The 23,058-nt window shown below is 34.7% G+C and overlaps 1 protein-coding gene across 12 annotated transcripts in view; it reads right to left on the reverse strand.

Annotated features, from left to right (window-relative positions):
• The window catches only part of DMD (dystrophin), a 1,160,159-nt gene that overhangs the window by 376,817 nt on the left and 760,284 nt on the right, over positions 1-23,058 (reverse strand). For all 12 annotated transcript variants that reach the window (XM_055801176.1, XM_055801179.1, XM_055801178.1 and 9 more), the window contains one exon: positions 7,469-7,633. In XM_055801176.1, coding sequence (XP_055657151.1) covers positions 7,469-7,633 — 165 coding nt within the window. The remainder of the gene's footprint in view (positions 1-7,468; positions 7,634-23,058) is intronic.

A 23,058-nucleotide genomic window follows, 5' to 3' on the forward strand; every position in this document is an offset into this window, starting at 1 on the left:
GATTAAACAGGACTATGAAGAAACAAATATTTAGAGGAAAACTGAGAGAATTCAAAAGAAAAGATTGGTTAGACTTTCTAAAGGTATTTTCTTAAGCTGCCAGCTAGTGAAGTATCACTCATTACCCTTTCTTCCAGGATTCCCCTCTTACGTTTTCTTGCAGGTGAAGTAAATAAATTTCAGCAGAACAGTCAGTGGGAGGAAATAAAGGTCAGTACTTGCATAACTTCCTTTAGCCATAAATCTGGAGCTCTACGGATTGTTGATGCCGTAGGCAAAGCTGTTTCAAAGTGTAAAGTATGGGTCTATAGCCTCATGTTCAGAATAACATATCCCTAAAAGGTTTAAGTGTATTAAATTTGGATGGCTGGATCAGAATAAATACATTTCAAAGTGCTCATGTATGTCCTTAAATATTCCATTAAGAAGACAATGCAAAAGTGACTATACCTTCCATTATAGCAACATTTGCTACCGACTTAAAACTCTGATTAGCTGACTTAGCCAAAATTAGCTTGTGATTAAAGATAAACACATTATTATCAGGACCACAAAAATAATTGCTTTGACCACAACAATAATTGCTTTTTGGACTAATACTAATTAGAAACTCTATATATGCTTTCTTGACCAAATTAGAATAACAGATAGTTAACAAACACAGTTTAGAAGAAAATTTGATTACTGTCAATGCAGTATTGGAGCTCTCTCTAGTTTGGCAAACAAAGCAGTGACAGAAAGATGAAGCTAAACAAACACAGCCGAGGAAAAATGTGCAAGGTTTTAACTCAACGGTTGAAGTGATTTACCACAAGATGTGGATGACTGTCTGTACCTGGAAATTAGAACCTGGTCTTGCTTTGGTTTGTTTGTTTTTGAGAAAGGTGTGCTGCCGTTCAAGCAGGAAATAATGCAAAGAACTGAAACGATTACTTTATAGAGCAGGTCTGACTAGATGCTCAGAGCAGTATCTTCTGACCTTATATCGAACCAGCTCTACTAATTCTATGCACATCTCTGACAGACAACAAACAGTGTCTGTTCAAAGTCAACTGCAGGGCTGCCATATATCATGCAATATCTGTAACTGTTTCTATATAACAGCTCTTTCATATAAAATTTTAATATCCAACAGTATATGAGGGCTTGTTTTATGAGTCCTTGTTTATATTAATATTTTTGACAAAAAGAATATCTGGCAGAAAGTTTGTAAATAATGTCTAGGTTAAAGAGGAAGGTGGAGATCATCCTATTAGAAGTTTGTGCATGTTTGCACCTCAGTAACTGCTACACAGCTTGCTCTGATGTTAGTCTAGTATCTGCTGCTGTTAGATGGATATCACCCTCCCTGTACATTTCTACCCCAAAGAAGTACCAAAGTACCATGGGAAATATAACTTAAAATACTATGAAACTTCCCCAGACTTGAAAGAAGCAAGGGTACTCTCAGAAAGCCCAGCAAGCAAGGCAGAAGTTACTGGGGCTAGTGCTGTTTGGGTAGAGATCCAAACAGATCTCTTAAGGCTAAATAAAACTTCCTTATGTCAAAGTTCAGTCATTGAAAGAAAATATTTCATACCATCCATGTTATCCTGCAGGACCCCGGCTTTGCACTGAGAGGATATGGTTGCATTAACAGCTGAAGAGCAGCTATCACTTCTTGGGATTCACGTTTATTTATGTGACTAAGGACTGTGGCTATACAACCAGCAAAACCATTAACTCTGAGTGCTCAGGAGTTGCAAAATGCCCATGTTTAGCTGTGGATATGCAGTGACACAGAAAGAATAAACTGCTAAGAAAAATAAAGTTGTTCAACATAAACTGAAAGCAAGACCAGGAAAATGTGCTTCGCTAGCTACATGTCACTTGTGCTGGGAGAAGTACTGGTAAAAAAATCTACCAGCACATAAAAACACAATGACATAGTAAGAGTTGAACTTCAACATGTCTACATGGAAGGTGTCTCCTGGCACAGCTATATTCAATGACTGTAACACTATTAACCTAGGCACCAGTGCTGGCAAAAGCTGTACTACAAATAAAGCTGCACTATTAAGTATTTTAATCTCTTCCTGTGTTATGATGTAGACTATTTTTGTAGTATTTTCTTTGCACTGTTTTGTAACATTGGAAATTCATGATGATTTCATCTGAGTAAGTCTGTGAAGTATGAATACTAAATCATGCAAAAAAGCTATTAGACTGAGAATAATTCCAGGTCAAAGAGCGAATCCACCGAGGAGTCATACTGTTAGCCTGGAAAACTGGAGAAGTTCATAGAGTAAAAGACTATATATTCTAGACACGTGAGAAGCTACATGGAAGGTACTTTGCAAACCTGGAAGTGTTCCAGTTCTCACAAGCAGCAGTAGAGTCTAGAAACTCTTATAGATGTAGATTTCATGGCTTCCCCATGCATATACATAAGTATTTCACAGGAGCGGTCTGCATTATGCTGCTATGAGAAGGGAGATTATGTCAATGTAGTAAAAAAAATATTCAGCACTTAAAAAGAACTGAGATCTATCCTAATACTTTAAACCAGTAGCTTGCAAATATGTGTTTCAATGTTGATTTATTGGGACAAGGTTTTAATTAAAAAAAAACAAAAACAAAAACAAAAAGAAACCCCAACTTTGACTGTTTGTAGAAGAAAACTGTAATTAAGGATTAACAACATAAGTGAAGCAAATACTGCCACAGAAGTTTTTTAAATCTTGGGAATAAAGAATCCTTTCTCTACTCTTATTTATTAAGTGAGAAATGAGTGAGTTATTAGAGCCTACCTGAGGTTTTGGAAACCACTGCTAAATGTTGTGCCCAATTGAAAGCCTGGGTTCTAATTGTGGCATTGCAGTCTCTAAATTATGGTCAAGAAAATTATGAAGAAAAATTATATTGTCAGGTGTTTCCTGAGCCGTGCTGTGATTCTTTAAAACAAGCATAGAGCAATGATAACAGCATACTTACAAATGCCTCTCTAATAAAGGGTTAATAAATGTAAGGTAACAGCAAGGTAACAGCCAGAGAGCCTTTTCTTAAATAAATGATTATATCACATTGGGCAAGAACACACACCAAGACATCCTATGCTAGTCCAAGGGCAAGACACCACTTGGAAATTTGAAATCCAGGATGTAGGCAGGCTACAGAGCATTGGGTGGACACAATCACAGTCAACAGTGGTACCAGTCTGGATTTAGCATTGCAAGGATATGTACAAGGGCAGAGGCATAAGAGAAAACTCTTTAGGAACTGCTAAATGGAAGATTTTAGCATTATTAGTGGTCCTACTGCCCCTAGAGCAAGTGCCATCATGTCTATAACCTCATGTACATGGAAGCACATAGTCAACGCTCTGGTTTGAGAACATACAGATCCATACAGCTATGAATGGAAAGCAGAAGGGGACTGTATGATGAAGTCAAATTACACAAAAGATGAATTATGTCAGTGACACTGAACCTCTCTTTTTCATATAACCAGTTTTCATCCTTCCCTCGATTTTCATGTGATGAGAGGAGAAATGAACTAAATGGGGAGAGGGTGTATGCTCAAGCGCTGCAGCATGATTGCCCACACCGTCAAATTGCGAGCATTGCTTCATGAGCCAAACTGCACTGTCTGAGATACTGCGCAGGCATGGTCAGGGATTAGCATGAGCCACAGGTGCAGCAACAGGATACAGATATCTTCTTTAGGGATAAGAGTGCTGCTGCAAGGATATAAGCTATGCTCTGTCAGTTGGCCTGTAAACCAAAATATAATCCTGACCATTTTTTACTTACTAATATAGATGTACTTGTAAGATCTACAGGAGGAATTTTAATCTACCTCTCACCAATCACAATTATGTATTTGGGTCTTGAAAATCTTACGGTTTTGTGAAGCTTTCTGTAACAATATGTAACAATTTCTCCTTTGGTTACACCTTTGCTACTCACAGAAATTCTTTGGTGCCACCCTTAAAAGTTAACACTGATGGTGCTTTTATTTCATCATTCTTCTAAGGAACTGTAAAATTTATGGAGTTCTCACCTACTTTTAATATGCAAGTTTTGCACAAGTGGAAATACTTATGCACTTTTAAATCAGTTTTTAAATCACAGAAACTGCAAGTCATCAGTATGAACTGTGCTAGTGAAGTCCACAGATATTCCCCTTTATCTATTTGTTATGCATATATTATATAGATCAATATTATTTAAAAGCTAAATGAGATTCTCTGATAAGACCATGCATTTATTATATCCCCTGATTTATGGAGGAAACTGATGTTAATTACCATATTATAGATGGATGCCAAAAGTAAAGTTTGCTATAGTTTTTAAATAAATAAATTACTGCATTTTGGAGATTTCTGTCAGAATAATTCTAATTAGTGTTTTAGATAAGCTTTGGTTAGTGTATCAAGTTTTAATTTCAGCTAACACATTTTTGTAATTGAAATTTTCTACAGGTAAGTAAAAATGCAAGAAACTTGCTTTAAAACAGGTGCATTATTTTAATGTAAGATTGATAACTTGATAAAGACTTTCTATGCATTAATTTAAAACAAACACATACTCCTGTCCTCTTTCTCTCCTATCTATCCCACCCCATCTGTTGTTCTCACCATTGATTTCCACCTGTATCTGAGGTCATAAAATTTCCAACACTCAGTATTTTATGGCTTTTAGAAGTGAATATCCTCACAGTACTTAAAATCTATGCCCAAATCTTTTCCACTCACATTAGTTTTGGAACTCTTTTCCAAAGTATACATTAGGGAAAAAAGAGGGGGGGGGGGGGGGGGGGGGGGTAGGGAGGGTTGAAAGAGAATGGAAGGGACTTTAACAGCTGAGGAGGAAAGAGAAGAACATTAACTTGCAGGCTTAGTAATAGTATGAAGAACATTGAGAGAAATTTTATAAAAGACAATGTCCCAATTGAAATGAAAATTAAAATTTGCAAGCCATTATGTCAAATTCTGTAACAAAAATAGTCTGGTTTTCCTAAGGAGTTATATGAGCCTGGTCTTTTTTAGTTCAGTGCTATACTCACAAGTGTGATCATTAAGTTTTAAACCTCTTCTTCATACCTTCCAGATTCTTAGAGTATCAAAAAAGATTCTTTGTAAAATTTCTCATCCCATATATTTTCTATTTTAACAATAACCTTTTTGTTCTACTAGGCGATCATCAGAATTGTGCTTGTTTCTGAAAAATGGAATTATTAAATGCTAGAGAAGATACTTCAGTGTTCTTTGGATATTGTTGGAGGAATTAAAATGGTGGTAGAATATGTGTTGAATACTATATAGCATTTGGGAACACCAGAGTAAAAGATGTTGTTGAATATATCCCTCCTATAGGTAATCATGCAGGTGTCCTTACTTTTTTAAAGGTAGCATTAGCTATACAGGATAGTAATTTAAAAATACACGTAAACATAATCATGCCAACAATGATTCAAGAGCATGTGTATGCACATACTTGACCCAATGTAGGACAGCATGTTAACATGGATCTGAAATATGTGTTTGAAGTTGAATATAAAATTGAATATAATCACAAATAGGCTGCTTTCCTGCATTCTATCAACTCATATTTGTTGTACGTTTTGTCATAATTAACAGTCTCAAAACTTTTACTATGCTTATCCTTAACCTTAAAAACGTTCAAGAATCCCATTTGCCTTCACAGACATTTAATATAGAATCCTTAATGTAAAACATTCTCTCCCTGAAGAAAATTAAGTCTAGGTAAATCATCAGTCAACAACATTTTAAAATTTTAAGCCGATGTCTTTTAAGGGCAGCCAGATAGCTAACATGCAGATAAAAGCTAACACTCTTCATCTGCTTACAGCCCTTACAATAGTATAAACAACTAGCTTTTTAATCTACAATCAAAACTGGTCAAACTTTAAATCTAAGTAATCTAAATTTATCCATGGAAGAAATACGGTAGGGTCTTTCACAGAGAGAAAGTTTATTTGCCTTTCTTTGTTTGCCTCTTCATTGTTCCCCCTACCTCTCTCGATTTCATCCCAACTGCTTCAGGACTACAGATTTTTTTTTCAACAGTTTTTCAGAAATATTCTTGTCACATCACCGTAAGAGGACTGAAAGAGCCCAGCAGATCATTTCTTTCACAAACAGTATGGAAAGCAATAGTCTTAGAATTTGTAGAATTTTAGCCCTGCTTTTATTTTATATAAACTTTAATGGTGGAATCAATCTAGAATTAAAGGAAACAGATTGGAAAAAATATAAGAACAAATCGATGAATCACATTTTTTTTTTGTTAAAATACAGAAAACAAGGATAGATAATGTTCTTGAAAACAAAATTTCATCACTTATGTAGTATATAGAGAAACATTTGCAAAGAACTATACTAATTTTATCTGTTAAAAAATTAATGTCTTCCTGAACTCATTCTGTCAATTATAGGACTGCAACAGGACTTGACATTCACTGTTTTACATAACGTGATTGTATGACGTAAAAAGTGTTTTGGCATTAAAACAGTTCTTTAAAAGAAACTGAGTTAAAGTGAATTTAACACGCTCAGCAAAACTACACATCTTCAGAAGGAGGTAACATTCCATTTCATGCAAGGCAAGAAATGTTTTAAATCCTTTTTTTCCTTTTATTTCACTGAAAATTGCATCATCAAAATCAATACAAAATTCAGTGTCTTCTGTTTAATCTTTATCTAGGTGAACAAGATGCTCAGCTACTATAAACCAGAGACATTTCATGGATTTCAGTAACCTATTGTATTTAAAATATTTTCCAAGTTTATGTGAAGATAAGCTCATATATGTGTAGACAAAATGCAAGGTCAAAAGGTCTAAGTGTACACCGGCAGACGAATTGATTCTTAATGTGTATTTCTCATCCTTAATTTCTCTGGCCTCACCCAACCCATATATGGGCTTTTTTTAAAAAAATATGTAAATACATATCAAGGACCAGATTACAAATATTTTACTCACAATTACTAGACAATCAGCTACACTGATTGCTGAATTGTTACCTGTGCAGTTAGATAATTTTACTTGCAATATGAGAATCGTGATATGGCACTAACTATTCTGAATTTCATGTAGTCATATTAACTTGAATGCAACATGTTAAATGGTCCAGCACTGATATTCTATATTTTAGTTTGCTTTGTGTTAAAACCTGATGTATCAGCTTTTGGAGTTACTGTTTCATGTATATGAAAACACAAAAGACTAGATTATATTTATATTTCACCTTGGAACTATTAGCTATAAACTGCCCTGTCACTAGAAAACGTTTAATGGAAAAGAATAAAAGTTTTCCTTAATTCATAGAACTTTGAACTTCCGGGGACTACTGCCAACTTCTGTCCCAAAGCTATATTGTTAATAGAAACTGCACAGCTGATGCTGCAACTGACTTTTTGACTTCTAAATATCCTGATGCTTTTTTGAAATGGAAGAAAATTTACCTTAATATCAAAAGCTCCTGGTTGACCAACTTTATTATAAAGCTCCAGCTGGTTCTTAACAGGTGTTACCCAGAGTATCACCTGATTTAGTTGTTGATCAAGTTCGATGAAATCCTTTAGCAGAATCTCTATTTCTTTTTGTTTCTCTGGAAGATCTTTGGACACCTAAAAAAAATACCAGAAGCCAATGATTTGGTGGGGAAAAAAAGTAACATGAAGCAATTTAACACTACACATATATACACTTATATAAAATGTTAAAATACAAGTTTTATACATTGATAGAAAGAAGGGAAAGAAAGTAAAGACCCACCAATCCAATTATTATGGTAGGTATATCTTAGGAGTCAGACAAAACACACTCTTTCCAAAAAAAATCCCAAAGAACGAACAAAAACTTAAAACAAAGTTAAACCACATCAACCAAATCAAAACAAAATGAATACCCCAACATCAGAGTTCTCTTTTGTTTTTTGGGGTTTTTTTGTGTATGTGAAATAATTTATCACCTCTAGTATATGAAACTGTTTTAAAGGTGAATTTTTAATCAGGAAAAGTCATAGTGAAAATATGAAATTGATTGTTTTAATGATATCTAACATTTCTCAACCTCCTGAATCTAAATATTTATGAGCATGTGTTTTCTTTCAAGATATTTAACATTGCCAGTTGAGTCCAAATATGCCAAAGCAGACACACACAGTGAAGAAAAATAATGAAGTATATCATCAGTACTGACTGGGCCACTTGGTTCTCTTACTTGCATTCAAAGCAGTCAGATTTTTAACTAAGCACATTTTTCTGTGCCAACAATATTAGAAATGAAGAATCAGAGAATGGCGTAGTTCAAATCCAACAGCACTGAAGTACTTGGAGTAAATATAGGAACAGGCTGAAAATAAATAAGCCAACACAAAGCTCCATGCTGTCATGCCCAGATTGTTTTCTATAGGTAGGGAGGCGAGGTGTAACTCTACTACACAATGGGCAACATTGCAAACATATACTAGGGAAAAAACCATCTGTATTTTTTTTAAAAAAAAATCACAACAGCAAATACAAGGCCTGGGCAGAGATAAGAAACAATGGCCATTAATTATTAAAATCAGCCAAGAAGTATGGTTAGCCTTCCATATAAAGAAAAATAAGGTTTCCCAAACATTCATTGTTTTTAAACACATCTTTACTAAAGCAACCCTCATAAAAGTAGCAAACGTGAGGTTTCTGATACACACAATAAAACAGAAATTCCTTGTAAAGTTAAACAGTGTTAATGGAAGCATTACCATCATATTGCCTGGCTACAGAAGTATTACTGCTGCATACTAACTTCTAATCCCTAATGATAGCACTTTACAGAAGACAATAAATCTAAACTCCCCAGATATAGGAAAGCAACGAAGGTTACTAAAATAAAAACAAACCACCAAAAAACCAAGAACACTCCAAATAACCCAAATCAAACAGTACCCAAACCACCAGCTGAGAGAATGGGAAGAACACATTACATTTACCTTTCTTTACAAATTTGGTTTGAAGATACTGATTTGTTGGTACTAAAATAACACCTCTACATATACTCTGCATATGGTTTATTAGACTGTATTTAAATGACATTTGTAATTCAAGAAGTTGATTTGCCATATATTACATTATCTCCATTGTTGACTAGAACCACCCCCTAATATCCTATTTAATAAAAACTGACCCATGAGTCAAATTACTTTTTCTATCTTCCTAATCTTATGAAATATAATAAAAACCTCTGCTTTTCCAGAATGGCTCCAGATATGAAAGAAAAACAATTAAAATGCATTCATTTCCCTTATGTGTTAACTCAATATCTATGCAGACCTTGGCCTAATTTCACAGAAGATTAGTTTCATCTTTCTTACAACTTTTGAATGTTAATCTCCAGTGTTTAGTAGCTTTAATATTAATGTAAACAAGTTCCACAGAAACTACTGAAAGTACATTGGTAGTCATAGGCAGATAAAAATCCAAGCTGACTTCTGAAGATCTGAAATTTAAATAAATTTTCTTCAAATCAACATTAATCAAGCATATTTGGTCTATCACAAGAAAGAAAAATCTCTAGTTTGGGTGGGTTGGGGTTTTTTGGGGTGGGGGTGGGTGAAGGAATAGGGGGTGGGGCAGGAGGAAGTAAACAATTGCATTCTGAGGTACGTTCAGTCCAGAAAAGCAGATGAAAGATTAGGTTGTGGTGATAGTCTGGACTTCAACCTACTGTTTTCGAAAATAATCACGCAAGAAAAGAAAACAAAATAAATCCCACCTATATTAAGAGCTAAAATGTGATATAAATAAATGCAGCCTCTTCTTACAAGTTGGCCTCTGCTCTAAAATTGTAGCAAAAACATAGGATTGTAATAATGTTAATATAAAAATAAAAAAGAAATCTAGGTAAACATGTACCAGCTCATTACAGACAGAAATCTACAGTTGTCTACTTTTACCATAGAGGTAAAAAGAACAGTAAATAAATAAATAAAGAACGGACTTACCTCAAACTCAGGTTAAGACTACAGTTAAGCATGGATAAGCATTTAACAAGGCAATACTTTGTAAGAGCCAGGTAACATGTTACATACCACTGTGTGAGAATCAGATTCTTAGATTTGGGATCTCAGGGATTTTGCTTGCTTTTATTTTTTTTTTTTTCTTTTTTAATAAACTCTGGCATCAAACTGTCAAGCTGGCTAATCAAATTAGAGCCTGATGAATTTAAGGTAATTACAAGTCTGCCTATCAGGCCGAGGTCCTGCTGCAGACAGTCTCTGGGGGGACAGCTTGTTTCCTGACCTAATTCTGCAGCTCCCCAGAAGCGTAATTTGGGAAACTCTCCACGGACTAATGGACATGGATATGACGACTGGGTGTCCAGATTTATGCCCTTTCTGTGGCAGAGGAGAACACAAGGAGATGGTGCTCTCCAGAATCTTCCTTACCTGTTTACTCTCAGTCTTTAAAGCTTGTTACTCACAGCTCCAGGAGTTCCACCCCTGAAGTGGGATTCTGGTGCTGGTGGGACCTACAGCCATCCCACTGCCCTGCTGTCTCTGAGCTCTCCCTGCAAATTCTTGGATGCCTCCAGGGATGAGTAGGCAATAGCTAATGTCCCATTCCAATTCTATTTTCTATGTTTTTGCTTTTGGCCCCCTTCCTCCTTTAATTATTTGATGTCTCAGGGTAACCATGTGGCATCTACTCATTTTCTTTGGTATCTTATCTCTTTCCCTCCTACTTAAGAAAGACTGCTAAGTTTTATCAGAGGAGACCTGATGTCATTTTCTAAGGGGGAAGACCAATAGAAACAGCAGCCATCAGGCAACGCCTGCAAAAGAGTAAAACCAGGGCAAACATGGGAGATGTTTTGCCCCAGATCTGCCTAAGACTGAACACAGGTCGGATTATGCAGTGTAACAGGCTGGCAAGGAAGACAGGATGCAAAGAAAAAATTGAAGAAAGGAGAACTTGATTTGGAACATCTTTCTAAAAGTGTAGCTTAGTCCTTTGCATACAAATTATATATATTCAACTTTGCCCTATTTGGCAGCAGATCAACGTTTAAAATATACATTAGTTTGCAATGAAAGGGAAAAATAAATTTACAAGTGCAAAGGACAATAAAAATATGGATTATTCCTTCAAAGAAAAAAATCTGATTTCAACATCAAAGGACTATATAATTTCAGTGATATGTGTCAAAATATTCATCTGAAAACATGTGATGCATCTAAAATTCTGTACTTTAGTTCAAGTGTTAATTAAGTTATATTAATTGGAAGCTTAGTAACAGAATAATAGAAAAGATTTAAGCTCTAAATTGGGAAACAGTAAAAAAGCCTAATTTTACCAACTACCAAGTGACACTGATCTTCAAAATGCTTAATTTTATTCTAATCGTAAACTATCAATTTTCCACTTATTTAATTTATTCCTATATTTGCTCTTCTCATTAAAATACTAAAAAAAACACAAATAAATTACCAGCATAGAAAGGAAAACATTTCTCATAACAAGAATTTTCTGTGAAATTTGAATAATTACATATTTTTAAAATCTAGATCTTAATCTAAATATTTTCATTTCTTCTCATATATTCTAAAATTACTTGCATTGCTTGTTTCTGTTCCATCTGAACCTCATGCCGTGGATGATCTTCCTTCACAAGGAGCCTAATATATTGAAAGAACATAATATTATGTTCTTTCATCACCACCCCAATCTGAATACTTTGGTGTAAAACGATACATATGCTCAGCTTGGCAGAAGAGATCTCCTTGATCATTTCACACGCTCCGGTTTTCCGCTGCCATTTCCTACTTTAGCTTTAGATAGTTATTTTTCAGTCTATTTGCATAGTTGTGTGCATGCACTATGAGATGAATTAGAGCTGAGCAGATGGAAAGGAATACAAATTATTATGATAATAATAATAATTATAAAGGGAGGAAGAAGTTGTATAAAGCATGTCACCTGATGTAAAATCATATTCTGTGTCCTTGTTCTGTTTAATTCCTTATGAATATCTAAAAAGCAGATTCAATTAAAGCAGTATCAATTAAAATAATAGCTGTAGAGTTACAGTTCGAACCTTTAACTCAGGGACAATGCTCAAAATAAAAAAAAAATGAAACCAATTAGGTAGAGACAGTAAGTAAGGAAGAATGAACAATGGGGAATCGTTTTGCAGAGGTCAGAAATGTTATTGCAAATGAAAGAACTTGATAAATTATATTACTAGTAAGGCATCATTATCAGCAGCTGTGACCTGATAAAAGTAAGGAAAGCCACTGAAATTACTTGCATATATTATATTTCAAGTGACCAATGCCTGATTTTGAATATTTCCATCCTCTCCCACAAGTCAATGTCACGGTCATTTCCTATTTACCTGAAATTACCAAAGAGAAGACAATTCAGTTATTATCCAGCTGCTTGGGAATATAGATGAGAAGTTGTGCCTCCCAACATCATGTCATTTGCCAAAAAAGAATATATAGAGAATTTTCCTAATGATACGTGGGAAGAAAAGAAATACCAAATTCCAGTATTTTAACAGCAGTGGAAATCTGTGGGATTTGCCCTCCAATATCAGATAAGGTACCCCTTTCTCTTGCTAGCTGTCTCACCAACCTCTCAATAACAGAGCAGCTTTTACAAATGGATCTTATTTTTATGAACCTGACAGTGGATTAAAATTTAGCTTTCTTGCTATGCATAACATGATAAACTATAACGAACTGCAATGAATATGAACAAAAGTATGTTGTGGGGTATCTGTGAAGGCTGTTAACAATGTTTTTCTGGTATACCCTACTTGGGGGGGGTCACAATGTTTTTCTGCTATGTCCTACTTGGGGAGGTCCCTCTGATATACAAAAAACCTTATGAAAGTAGGCGTCTAATGTAGGAAATCTGGTAGTGTCAAATTTGAAAAAAATCACAATTGTTTGCATACAGAGAAATGAAGAATGTATAGCTTTCTGTATTAACTGCTTTCCTTACTAAATATAAAACAAGCAGCAGCTTCTGCTTTACTGTTCCATTTCTGCAAAAATATAAATATAAGGAAAAAGGAGACAGGTGACTATACTGCAATCAGCCTGCAACATAACTGGACTGAAAACAGGTTTTTATATTGTCCAAGCCAGGACTTGTATGATAAAGAAATAACAACAGTCATAATAACTATTAAATGCAAGCTTCTAAAAACATAACTGACACTTCCATAACACTAGTAAGATGATTGCATAAAACAGCAGTTCTTACAGCCACTGTTCAGAAAGTTTTGTCTGCTTAAAATCGCGATCCCTAGAGCATCTACCAAAGAATGATTTAAAATGGAAGGGGGAGAAGCTACTTTTTATGCATCATTTCTTAATGTAAAATAATCTGTGTAAGAAAGAGTTTCATATAAGTTGAGTTTAGGATGCCATTTAGTTAATTGAACGAGCCATTTTCATTAACAAACTCAATATTGACTTTAAAATAAAATCTATGTAATTTCTTTAAAACAGTGAATATTTACGAGACATACTGTCCCTGACAAAGTTGGAATAATAACTGTTATTAGGGGAAGATGAAGGCTACTAAAAATTTGTATAGTTGATTTTTATTTGCTATGTAGCTAGTTTCATGTTTCCTTACAAGCTTCCCAGGACCTAACCTTGGCATGGTTTTTGGCTAGTAATTTTTTTTTAACTTCTTCAAAATGTATTTGTAATATTCTTAAATTTTATTTTTTTATTTAAAAAAAAAACCCAAAACTTTTTCTTTTTTTTTTCCCATTGATGCAGAAGACTAAAGCTCTCCACAGAACCAATGCACCAAATCATTTCCTGTTTCATCTGGATGCTTAGCTTTTTAAAAAGCAAACATACATATCCTCCACTCCAATAATTTGTTTTCTTTTTCTTCTGTGGTAATATGATTGTATATGTCACAGTCTTTTGAATATCTCTATGGGGTTTACATTTAATATTTATAACTGTTTGTCATTCGTTCGGCTTTATACTATCCTAGCAATTCTCCTTTTTCAAGGGTATTTTTAAGCACAAGACACTCCACCTTAAACCTCTGCTAAATAATCTAGTCCGCAGTTTTACTTTCTTTATCTTTGCTTCTTACTCAGTTCCAGAAATCCAAAAACAGCCACCAAGGATTTACAGTATGATTCCTTCAGTAATTCTTAATGAGGGGTATTTTGACAGGAAAATGATTTCTAAATAAAAGTACAATGCCCTAACTGTTCTTTCCCTGGTTTACGGCAGATAGTAAGGATCCATCCCTCAGGCTACAGCCTGTGGGACAAGCAAACTCCAGCGTGCACCTTGCAGCACTGGCAGCCTGCCTAAGCAGTTACCTTATGCCTGTCAGTCAAAGCTTTTTTTCCCCATGGAAAGCAGAGCCTGGCACACTTGTTGGGAGGCCAAGAGAAAATGGCAGGCCACAGTGCTATTCAGCACGGAGCTGGGCATGCTGTTGCAGTGTCTCAGGGAAACGCAATGTTACTTTACAGGTTATGATAAACCCTGTCTGACGTAGGTAAGAGCAATCTTTTCTCATGGTTTGGCAAATAAAGTGGTCCTGGCTCCACGTCTGGTCTTTCCATGTGACGGAGCTCTTCCTGCCTGGTACTTTGTCTCACCATCCTTTTGTGCAGCTCTCCTTTTCCAAACATCACACATTATCTGAATGCTTTACTTTCAAAACCATGCCTGGTACTGAAAGCTCAACTTCCATGCATAATCAGCTCACAGTGGCAATCAGTCAAAAGCTGAACTAAACATATCAATACTTTCTTCCATGCTATTGCCTACGTCTGAGAGAAGCTTCCCAGAAGTATTCGCGAAAGGGCTGCAGAGCTTCTAACAACTGTCATCTGCCAGAATGCCTGACAAGCAAAACGAAGCCAAAAGGCACTGCAATGAAACAAATGACAAATATTTATACAACACGTAGTACCTTCAAATGCAAGCTATAAACTTTGAATTGTTGTTGGTTTTGCTCACAGAGTTTTTTATAGGAATGAAAAAAAACAAACACAAACCTTAACATTTTGTTTAGTAGAAGAAATGGATATAATTGGATCAAATATTTTAACATAAATAAACATAATAAAATTGGTATCAAACAGCAATTTCTGGCTGTAAGCTACTAGAGTAGCAAGTTAGACAATAAATGTATAGATAAACTGTATTACTTCCACAGTAAATAAACAGGGATTTTTTTGCATTACCTTTACACGATGTAGATAAATTACAATGGGTTGGAATTTTATCTACAGCCAAATATTTATAGCATTTCCTAGCAACATAGAATTTATTCTGTTTAAAATTATAGAAAAAAAAATCGATGTTGGTATTTCAGTTCTAGTGAGTGATTTTGACTGCCAAGTACTGAGCTGACATATCTGACAGAAAACAACAAAAAACTTGATTTTCTTTTTAGTTGTTCTTCAAGAGTTACCTGGTTTAGCACTTTGAGGGAGGTGACAACTTTTAATTTGTAAGAAACATGCAGTTAATAGAAAAGTTGAGATCGTGGGATTTACCTTAGTTAACAGTGTTCAATGTGCTATTAAGGTCAGTATCAGAACAGGCCATTCCCTGCATAATGATGATGACGATGATGATGAATTTTTGAAAAGGGGTTTTTAAAACTCTGAGAAAAGTGGCCCAAAAATGCAAGGCAAGAGTAAGGGAAAAAGGAAGGGGAGGCTTAGCTTTAAGGTTATTTCATGCTATTCTGTCTTTAGGAATTCTAATTATATAGGCATGTTGCAATACAGACAGGCCTATATAATTAAAGTATAATTTTTATCTCATAGAAAGCAAAAAGTAAACCACTGAAGGTCCCTATAGTCTTCCTTAATAGACATGCATGAAACACCTGACATGCAATGGCGGTGTCTATCTTGGAACTGAAGTTTAAAAGAGTCCAAAGAATTGTCATTCATTGGTGTGTGACATGTGAACCATTACTCATTGTATGTGAAATCCCTCTCAGTTACATAGTTGTTGCATAGTGGAAAAATGTGTTAGGTTTTGCCTAAAGTGCCTTATAGGAAATCTGATAATTCGGCTAGATCAATATTACCTCTTGACAGTTAGCACTTTTTATATTTGCCTAGAGAAGCTGTGGACACCCCATCCCTGGCAGTGCTCCAGGCCAGGCTGGATGGGGCTTTGAGCAACCTGGTCTGGTGGAAGGTGTCCCTGCCCGTGGCAGGGGGGTTGGAACTAGACGATCTTTAAGGTCCCTTCCATCCCAAACCATTCTAAGATTTTGTGATTATATTCAAAGTACTTGGCATAAATTCTTAAACAGATGACTAATATATTCCAGAATCATATGGCAAAAAATAATAAAAAGGAATTTTGAGATGGTTGGTAAGATAGTATGATATATATTGTATATAAACATACATATATGTATTTAATTATTATTTTAAGGTCTCATTAACTAGTATAGAGGTTTTATCCCTGCATGGTTGTATTTCATAAATATTTTTAATTCTTTGTGTAAAGTTTAATATGTAGCAAACAGAGCAGCAATATGGCCTTATGAACACACATCTGAAGTCTTTATGAATAATATAAAAGCAAATAGAAATGTTTTATGTATCCCATGGATTATTATTAAATGATTTATGATGTCATCAATACAATCTAGTTCATCCTCACTTTTTAAGCAGGTACAAAATAAGGTACTTAATTTATAGCAAGTTCAGAAACACCTTTACTGTAGATATTAGTTGGGCATGGACATAGCAAAGTCTTGCCACTAAGATTATGGAAAGAAATATCAATTCAAAAAGACTGCCAAGAAAAGATTATAGGCTACAACAAATGCTAAGAGGTCTTGAGGGAAATAGTTGAGATCTGCTCAGCTTCAATAGACTCCTGGCTCAACAGGACATTCTTGTCAAATGGGGATGGCATATATCATCACACTGATGGGTTTTACAGACCGAGGTGAATCAGCACTGACATTAAGTGACCTGACCTCAGACTCCACTAAGGTCAGAAATAAAAAAATAAATAAAAAAAAGAATCTATTGCAGATCCCAATCACGCATACTTACAAAAAACAACCACCCTGTAATTTTCTGGTGTCTTGAGGTAGTAATTATCAACAGAAAATTGTTAGACACTATATACATGATATTATAACAGGTTAAATTACTGTGAGAGGAAAAGAGATATCTAGCATCCTAGTCAAGTTTCCAGGTCCAGTAGACATAAGCTTATTTTAACCAGAACATGTAAGATGTTCCCTTTAACCAAAATTTTTGAAAAAGCCAGTCACCTTAATTGTTTATCATACTTGATATTCTTTGTTTAGAAAATGTTGCAATGGAAAAGAAGAGCAAGACTAAAAGCAATAGCATATTGGACCTTTCAGAGCTAAATCCCAACATGCAATTGCCTGAAAATAAATTCCAATTCATTTGACATCATAGTGGAAAAAGAAATTTCAAATTCATATCCAACCCCCAACTTAAATGTTGTGCGACTTCAATGCTATAAAACAATCAAAGAAAAGAAACAACTCACAGTGAGAAAACGCACACATTTATCCCACTCTTTCTACATGCTTATGACTAATGTCAATGTATGGATAGAACTAAAACTGTTCATTAACCCCTTTAACTTTTAAGAGCCTTTAAAATAATAATAATAATGCATCAGGAATTCTCATGACTACTAGCATGATATTTATTCATAACTATAGTGGTTATTATATCTTCTGAGGAAGCTAAGCCAGCTTTTGCCTTTTGATAAAATGTGTAAAATGTATTAGGATTTCTGATTTGAAAGATAAATTTAGAAATGGATATTTAAATTTCATATTTAGAGTAATAACATTCAGGAGAGTCTTCTATGAAATAATCAAATGATTTATTAAGTCTGTTTAATGTTGATTACCCAAGATAATTTAGACATTTGTAGGGAGATGTTGTTATGAAAGCAGAAATAGATATCCACTCAGTTCGTATCAGAGGAAAGAAAAAAGAAAAAAGAGGGGGAAAAAAACCCCAAGAGTATGGTAAATAGGACTATTACAAATTTTCTTATCTAGAAGCATAAGATACATGTGTAATAAGATAAATGTACAAAGTGGTTAGGTTTTACTACCCCTAATTAGAAATATCACAGCAGCACAAACATCCCAACTGATATTCATAGATGCCTTTTGAGTTTACTGTTAAGAAAACATTCCTCACTATTGTTTTAGATGGAAAGATGCTATTGAAGTAGATTGGGATTTAACCTGATAAATGCTGTAGCACATAGAGCATTATTCAGAAAAATATTAGTAACACACATCATGGAAACATTAAAAGATGAGAGGACAATCCCTTTTCACTTCATCCCACCAAACACAAATTAGGCTTGTCAAATGTTGCAAGTCTCTTCTGTTTTTCCTCTCTTTGCAAAACCCTTCCAGGATCTGTTGCCCCTCTTTCATGTGAAGTGGGGGAAATTGCAAAGACAAAGTATCATACAAATTGTCCTTTTACCTCTTCTACCTTCTGAGACAGTCACAGTAAGAACTAAGTAAGTAAGGAATGACTGGGGTCACAGAAGTTGCTGTTGGGGTGATTATGAGTAACAAAAGAAGGAAGAGGAAAGACAGTCAATAGACAAGCAAGGAAAGTTATCATTAGGAAATCTGCCCAATTTTTTTGTAAGTAGCTCCTTTCCTGTAAGTTTTTCCATGTTGATGAGCAACCTAGCCTGAAATCCACAAATAATACTGTGATGAATTTCCAACTTAACTATATTTAAATTTTATTATATTTATTATGGTTGCTGTCATTTACTGTTAAGCCTAAAACACACCTGGAAAACCAAAACTAAGGTAAAACAAATAGAGCTAGAATCTAACATGTATAAAGAAGAAAGAATCCTAACTGTTCTAAATATACTCAAAAACTTGTCTTAAAGGAAAAGAAGAATGAATATTCAGTAGTATGTCACAAGAGCCCTTGATATTTTGTAATTATTGCCTGATTGCTGCAACATTTTAAATATCATAACTTTTCTCTTGAAGGGACTTCAGAATGACTAATCCTTTCAAATGAGACTAAACAATATACTGTTGTAAGAGAGTATTTATTAATACTTAACAAGACAAAGAAAATTGGTGCTGTCATTAATAAAAAGAGAGCAATCATATATTTCTGTGCAGGACTACTGAAATAATGTAAAACAGCATTACTAACCACTCTTACAATGCTTTACACCTTCAGATTGTTTTAATATCACCAAGTAATTTAATTTTACAATATTCCTATGGGGTAGGGAGTTGTGCATAGGAAAATAGAACAGCTGGAAAATTAAGCAAGGCCATTTCCAGTCCATGGAAAGTGACAAGATCAAAATGCTCTCTATAGAGTATCATACCCAAATATACCATCTAACAGGGATTTGAAGCACTAAAATTGTCCTTTTACTGATGCAGTGCTACTGCATCTATTTATTCATAGTGGTTTATTGGGGGGGGGGGGGAGGGCACATAACACTGTGGTTCATTTTTACTCTTTTGCTTATAAATGAGGAAAATATATATTGGAGTTTGTATGTTAATAAATTGAAAATAAACCAACAAAATAAGCCATGCAAAGCGCATGCCTGTGGGGTAGCAGAGGAGGGGGCTGGTTATCTTCACATTATGCAAGCTTGGCTGCCAAAGTTGAAAGGATAGCTTTTTTGGGTTTCAGGGAAAAAGGCTTCTCCAGAAAATGTTTCAGGCTACATCTAACCTGCTGGACGCAGAAGTGCTTCTGAATGCCCAGAGGTGAGTGCATGCCCTGATGACATCCTGGCCCCACACTGTGATAAGACCTAACTGTGCACAAGCTGTCCCCTTCATTTGCAAGAGAAGGAAGCCTAGGCTTGGGGCCAGGCTGAAGCTATAGTGTGCTCCTCATGCCCCTGAAATGAGGGAACCAGGACCATCTAGTATGCTGCTGCACAAACATGCTGCTCTCAATAGGAGAAACACAAAATAACTGTAGTATGCAAGTAAAGAATGTTACAAACCACGTATAAGTGAAGTTAAATCAATATGCATCCATTTTTACAGATGGAATCATTCCATAAGTAAAATCCTTCCCTCAATCAGCTCTTTGTTCACAGAAGAAAGTAAAACTAAGCAATGATGAGCCTTCCCAATTCACTTCATTGTCTGTGAGACTCACTGGTTTGAAGACAGGCCAGATGAACTGGTCTGGTAGTCTACATTACCTACACAGTAGGAATTACCAGCATCTTCCCTGTAGTTAAATTATCATAATTTTATGCAGCCAGGTTGTGTTTGTTTCTTTTCTTTATTCTTAGAAATAAAAATTTAAGTTTTGCCTTTAACACAACAACAGTTTAACTTTCACCAAAGCTTGGGAATTTCTTATGCCCTTATTAAGTGAATGACCCTTCAGTCTTCAGTGCTTGAAACTGTACTTCAGTAGGGCACAATTTCCGCACTCAACTCCTTGACACAGGATGCTGTGCGCTTAAAGTTTCCATGAACTTAAATGATTTCTGGCACACTTTTTCTATTTAATGGTAATTTTTAGATTATTCTTCTATTAATTTGCCCAGGTAATATTTGATATCATGTATATTTTTACCTTACTACCTTTCCTTCATTAATATCTTCTCTAGGCATCTGATTTCAGGCATTAACAGATGGCTAAATGTACATGGTCAGAGATCATTCACTGATATGTTCTCATGCAAAATGAAATAAACAGGTTATTCCCTTCTTAAAACTGTGTATCTTGTGTATCCAGAAATCTACATAAAACTGCTCTAGAGATTCTTAAAGTCATTCACCTGCATTTTGCAAGTGAGATCAAACACGCTCTTCCTAACCTTTTCAATGTAAAATAAATGATGTAAAATAAATGATTATTGACTACCAATATATTCTCCACAAAAGAACTCATAACATTATAAGAACACTATTATAATCTATATCATCTGGACCAATGGCAAAGATAATTATGACCATATTTTAAGGGATTTTCTGTTAGGTAGTTTTCACAACGTGGCTTCCTATTTCTTCTGGTTTTTACATTAAAAGCTTGTATAATAATAAAGCTCCCTCAGAGGATTCACATCTAATATCCTAGTTTTCAGGAACAAAACCTGCATTCCGTTATGACTAATGCTTATATACAGAAAAACCTGCACTGTTATTTGGCTTATTCTGAATACATTAAAGTATTTATTTTTGATAAAAGTGGATATTCTTTCTCATCTACTGTTTGTTGTTTGGGATTTTTTTTTGATGGTTTTGTTTGTTTGATCATCTACGAACTGGGTCATGTATTAAGTCCTGGAAAGGAAAGCAGGTAAGGTTGAAGTCTATTTAGGGTTTCTTTCAATGTGATGCTCTTCACTTCTATTTCAGAAAAATTATTTTGCAAATTATCTTTGCTTCGAAGTTTTAGTAGATGCTGTGACTGTGTTTCTTTCACTAAATACCTTGAATGACCAAAAAAACTAAAGGAGTTGAAACATTTTTGTCCACCACCTCAAAAAAACCAGATATGCTATGTAAAATTATTTTTTCTTTAAGATTAAAACCAGCTGATCAGCTATAGCTTTCCCTTGGTGATATTTCAGACATGGGATAAATTACATACTTTTCAGTTCCTGTTTTGCTCCTAAGAACTGCATTAATCTGATTTTATTTTTTGTTCTTATAAATCCTGAAGAATGGGCATTTCTAAAAAAATAGATTTTAAACTGAAGAAATGAGCAATTATATCAAATCTCTGGATATTTTTTTTAAGGTTGTAAAATGCAGTCCTTTTAAAGCAACAGTTAAAAAGAAATAAAAAAATCAGAGTATCATACCATAACAATATTCACCTCATATGAATCTTAATCTTAAATCAGACTAGAAGTTATTTGCTAGTCTAAGCCTGATCTGTTACCATCTCTTATTTTATAGACAGGAAATAACAAAATCTTTCAGTGTAAGTTAAACCAATTCACTTTATTCCATCTACTGTGAAAACCTGTACTTAGCCTTGATTGCAGATATTCACAGAGCTATTATAATCCACCTTTCAAATGACATCAAGTAACAAAAAAATAGAAAAGAGAAAAAAAAAAAAAAAGAGATGTCTCCTTATGTTTTATAATAGTCTCCAGTTCTTTCTGATGACAATCATTAGGATGACTCACAGTATAGCATGTAAACAAAAACTAGTATCTGAAACTGCTAAAATGATAAAAGTTGCCTCTGATCACTGAGTAGGCTGTAGGGCCCAGTTCCTATTGTGCTGTCTTCCAACACACACAATCCATTGTTTTCAAAGCATCTAAAGTATCTCAATAGCTTTAAATCTATATAGCCAGAAAACCTTCACTATGTGTAGCCTATAAAAAATAGGAAACAACATAAAGGGGTTCTTTTACTTGCTTGGAATGTAGAAGTAATTCAGACATTCACATTAGGCTACAAATTCTTTAGTCCATACTTTCTTGTTTACCTTATTTGAAGGATCTGTAAGACAACTTTATTTTAAGAAAAGGGGGGGGGGGGGGGGGGGGGGGGGGGGGGAGAACCAAAGGGGAACCACCACCACCACCCCACCCCCCGTTTTTATCAATATTCCCTGAAATCAAAAAGCTAATTCTTATGGTCTTGGGAAAAACAAAACAAGACAAAACAAATAACAAGCCCAAATAAAAAAAGCCATTTCTACTTATCTATGGAATTCTTTGTTGAAAAGCACACTCAGTTTCTCTTTTCACAACCTGCAAAAAGTGTGCAACTAGTGAATGTACTTATATTTCTTACTAATTGAATGCAAGGTTTTCATGCCTGCTTTATGAACAAGAGTTCACGGCAATGTTCTTAAATGACAGAAAATGCAATCCAACTGAAGATTTACCATTATATTTAAAAGATATCTGTATTTATGTGTATAACACATCAGGTTTAGGCTACAAGACCATTTATATATAAGGTTGTTTAGACTTGTCATCATCATCTTTAAGAAGAAAGATGAAAATTTTAAAAAAGAAACCAAATTCTGA

The sequence above is a fragment of the Falco peregrinus genome, chromosome 4, assembly GCF_023634155.1.
Source record: "Falco peregrinus isolate bFalPer1 chromosome 4, bFalPer1.pri, whole genome shotgun sequence".
Taxonomy (NCBI): Eukaryota; Metazoa; Chordata; class Aves; order Falconiformes; family Falconidae; genus Falco; species Falco peregrinus.